Source organism: Xyrauchen texanus, chromosome 43 (assembly GCF_025860055.1).
Source record: "Xyrauchen texanus isolate HMW12.3.18 chromosome 43, RBS_HiC_50CHRs, whole genome shotgun sequence".
NCBI classification, from domain to species: domain Eukaryota; kingdom Metazoa; phylum Chordata; class Actinopteri; order Cypriniformes; family Catostomidae; genus Xyrauchen; species Xyrauchen texanus.
In genome coordinates, this window is record NC_068318.1 from 28717091 (window position 1) to 28721108 (window position 4018).

Consider the following 4018-nt stretch of genomic DNA (forward strand, 5'->3'; position numbering starts at 1 on the left):
TCTTTTTACTAGTGGCTAATTTCGGATATCTGTAATGATATTGTAACTATATGTTTTACTTATATATACATTATATATATATATATATATATAATGGATTACTCTCCAATTTATTGATACCTGCATTTTTGGAAACAAAATTGCCTATTTTTTTTTTTAAGATTTACGCATTTCAATTTCATAACAAAATTCCATCAAATTGAAATTGAAGTTTAACAATATTAAATTAATAAAAATATATAACATAATTATTGATTGAATTTAGTTAAAGATTAAGCAGTTCCATTTGATTGAATTTTGTTATGAAATTGAAATGTGTAAATATTAAATAGGCTAAATTGTTTTTTAAAACAAATGTTCTTTTTCTAAATATAATATATTGAAACGGATTTAGAAATATCAAAGGAATTTAGCCATTTCAAAGGATATTAGGAATGGATATTTGCACTTGTAACAGTGCAATTATGTATATCACAATTTATCATTTTTACTAGTAAGAAGGTCCAGAATGCCAAAGGTCCAGAATTTAAGTCCATTTTTTTTTTTTTTTTTTTTTTTTTGTATTCATTAATATCATCCTTTACAGGAGTTACATGCGCAGCAACTGAAATCTGTGAGCGCGGTAAAGTTCGATATTCAGTTTCGCAGATGTAAGGGACCGTCTGAAAACTCCACTCACTACGCTAAAACATAGGAGATGTCCGCTCAAGTTATACATGAAAACAAAACAACAACTGTAAAATACATTTTCACATTCAGAATGTTCTAATAACTTTCCAGAGGACAGACAGACATACTACAGGTGATATATTACAGTATGCTTAATTATATAAGTAATCAGTTACTTATTAAAGAACAATAATAACTCAAATTCACCAAAATTATGTATTCTAATTTTAAAGGCTGTGGTAACTTCCCAGAGGATATATGAACTTACTACAGGTAAAATTATTACAGTATCATCAATTATATATGTACAGTAATCAATAATTTTATAGAAAAAAAATCATTAAAATTCACCAAAATTATATTTTCTCTTTTTTTAATTTTTTTTTTATTTTAGTGATTAAGTAGTAAGTCCTTCTATCCTCTAAAATTGATTACTGTACTTATATAATTGATCATATTGTAATAATATCACCTGTAGTATGTCTGTCTGTCCTCTGTGAAGATATTAGAACATTCTGAATGTGAAAATGTATTTTTACAGTTGTTGTTTTGTTTTCATGTATAACTTGCACGTGAATTAAATGAATGAGTGGACATCTCCTATGTTTTAGCGTAGTGCGTGGAGTTTTTAGACGGTCCCTTAAATCTACGAACCCGAATGTCCAATGGATGTCGAACGTCAAACTTTACCGCGCTGAATCAGTGAGGCCAACGACATCCAGCTGTATAGTGAGTATGGGGCGAAAAGAGCAGGAGAGACGGAAGAGAAAGCAGAGAGACATGTGTTCAAAAAGACTGCCAAACACGGTACGGTTGTTATACTTGGTAATCAATTTGACATAGTAGTAAATATTTTCAGTGCATCAAAAATCGTGCTCGTTAAGATACAACAGACAAGCTAATCCAGCACAAATGAGTGCATAAAAAGTCACAATTAATTAGTCACATAATTAAATACAAAATGAGGGGAAAACTGCAAAAATGTCCACTTTTTGAAAAAAAGAATCCCTCCTTCCACTATGCTGGCTACGGGTCTGAATTCCACTAGTGATTGTCCACTAGTATTTATTTATTTATTGTTACTTTACTAGTTGAAATAAATAAATGTAATATCAAGAATGTGTATTTCCACGATTATTTAAGTAATTTTATATATAATTTTTTTTTAGTGCAAATGTACACGTTCACTTGTAGTAATTCCATCCCTGATTTAAAAAAAAAGTTTTTTAACTAGTGAAAACTGAATTGTTCATATTTCATCTCCTGCGCGTGATGAAATGACTAAAGGGCTTGCGATAATCGTCTCTTGGAGGAGGAGTCTTTTTCCTCCGCAAGGACGCGTTGGTCTTAAGCCACTATGAAACTGGTTCTAAAATTACTAGAGAGTTTTAGGGAAAATCGTCTTGAGATAAACACATGCACATATGATAACTGTGGTACAAACTTTTGGAACTTTTCTTCCCAAAGAATTCCAGCAAGGCAAAGACATCACGCTTCCATTATGTTCCATCCATAATAACTCAGAGTGAAGCAGTTTCCCGTTATGCAGTTTTTGTCTAGAGCCTCTCACTTCTGTTGGCTGTTGGGAGACCTCCTGGGCTCTGATTGGCTGGATCTGACTCTTTTGTTCAACAAGTGTACTATAACAGCATCCTCCCTGCTTACTCAAGCAGAACATTCCTACTACTCACAAACTGTGGCTGCCAAGCAATGAGATTTTTCTGCTCAAAACACCTGCATGTGGTTTTGAATTACGTGATCTAGTTGCTTGACTTTAAAATACTTTTTGTAACTTTTGCATTAAGAAATATAACATTTTTAAAAAGTGTTGCAAAGATGATTTCTGCATGCCTGGAGTTTGTCGGTCTTGGCTTGAGTGTCACCGGGACACTTTTGGTGATGGTGGCGTGTGGGTTGCCCATGTGGAAAGTGTCTGCCTTCATTGAGGGCAACATTGTGGTGGCGCAGAACATCTGGGATGGCCTGTGGATGTCCTGCGTGGTCCAAAGCACGGGTCAGATGCAGTGCAAGTTCCACGACTCTGTCCTGGCACTGACCACAGACCTGCAGACTGCTCGGGCTCTGACGATCATTTCAGCAGTGCAGGGCGTCCTGGGTTTGATGGTGACCATAGCCGGCGCACAATGCACCAACTGCATCAGCAAGGAGTCCTTCAAAGCCAAAGTGGTGAATGCTGGAGGGGTCATATTCATAATATCCGGCTTGTTTGTGTTGGTGCCCTTGTGTTGGATGGCCAACAACATTATCTCAGACTTCTACGACCCTCATGTTCCTCCTTCAAAGAAGAGAGAAATTGGGGCTGCACTCTACATTGGATGGGCAGCATCTGCCATGCTTCTGTTTGGAGGAGTGATTCTGTGTTTCTCCCGTCCACATGATGAAAAATCCTCGTATCCACTCAAATATGTGCCCACAAAGAGCTCAACAATAAATGGAGACTATAACAAACGAAACTACGTGTGATCACCAACAGAATGGACAAGTGGTGGACTTTGAAGGCTGTACATCTGTTTCGGTTGTGGGTAGTTGACCAACAACATGCCCTTATTATGGACATGAACTTGAAGATTCAACATCAAGGTTTTAGTTTCAAATGTGTGCTTAATGCAAAATGTATGTTTTAGATTCTGTTACATTTTTAATCACCTTTTTGTAATTCACTTAAAGAGTTTGTCCTGCAGTGTGACAAATAAATTATTTATTTCATATGAAGTCATAAAACAATTTCATGTATACTAAAAGTACAAGAACTAGAAAACGCTGTTTACAAACAGTTTGAGATGAAGTATAGCATGACAACTTCCCATTTACACGCAACAGGTCACTAACATCAAGATTGTACTAAGCTGTAACATACTACATGCAAGCATTCGGTTACTGTACATACTTGATAATAGTTTTAATAGAGTATTTTGTGCTACTTAAATATGCTCATTTTTCTGTAGGCTATGTCTTGTTGATAATGCAATAGAGGTACACAGGTATTTTTGTCTCTTTATATATGATAGTATTTTTAATCACTGTGGCTAAAATGGGGCTTCAGGGAGGGTCAATGATTCATGTTTTTGTCCCGCTTAATGAGAGTGCACTAATTAGACACGGTCTGTGTGCTTCAATAAGACGCTGAATAATGCCTATTGTTCTACGTATAGATTCCGGACTACATGATTTGATAACCTAAACCTCCTGAGTGTACATTATTTTATCTGTGATTTCTTTTTTTTTTTTACAGCTTTTTCATATTTTTTTTTCATATAGAAACCATTGAATAAAACAAGCTTCGTATCATTGTGTCTGAATAATACACTTTTATAATAAAAGTATTGTA

The 4018-nt window shown here is 34.9% G+C and overlaps 1 protein-coding gene across 1 annotated transcript; it reads left to right on the forward strand.

Moving 5' to 3' along the window:
* The first annotated feature begins 2352 nt into the window (after positions 1-2352).
* LOC127635715 (claudin-4-like) lies at positions 2353-4018 on the forward strand. The gene has a single exon (XM_052115940.1). It carries the CDS (start codon positions 2506-2508, stop codon positions 3151-3153), a length of 648 nt encoding a protein of 215 aa, XP_051971900.1. The 5' UTR covers positions 2353-2505; the 3' UTR covers positions 3154-4018.

Coding starts and splice junctions, on each gene's coding strand:
- LOC127635715 (XM_052115940.1), top strand. CDS start 2,506: ATGATTTCTGCATGCCTGGAGTTTGTCGGTCTTGGCTTGAGTGTCACC.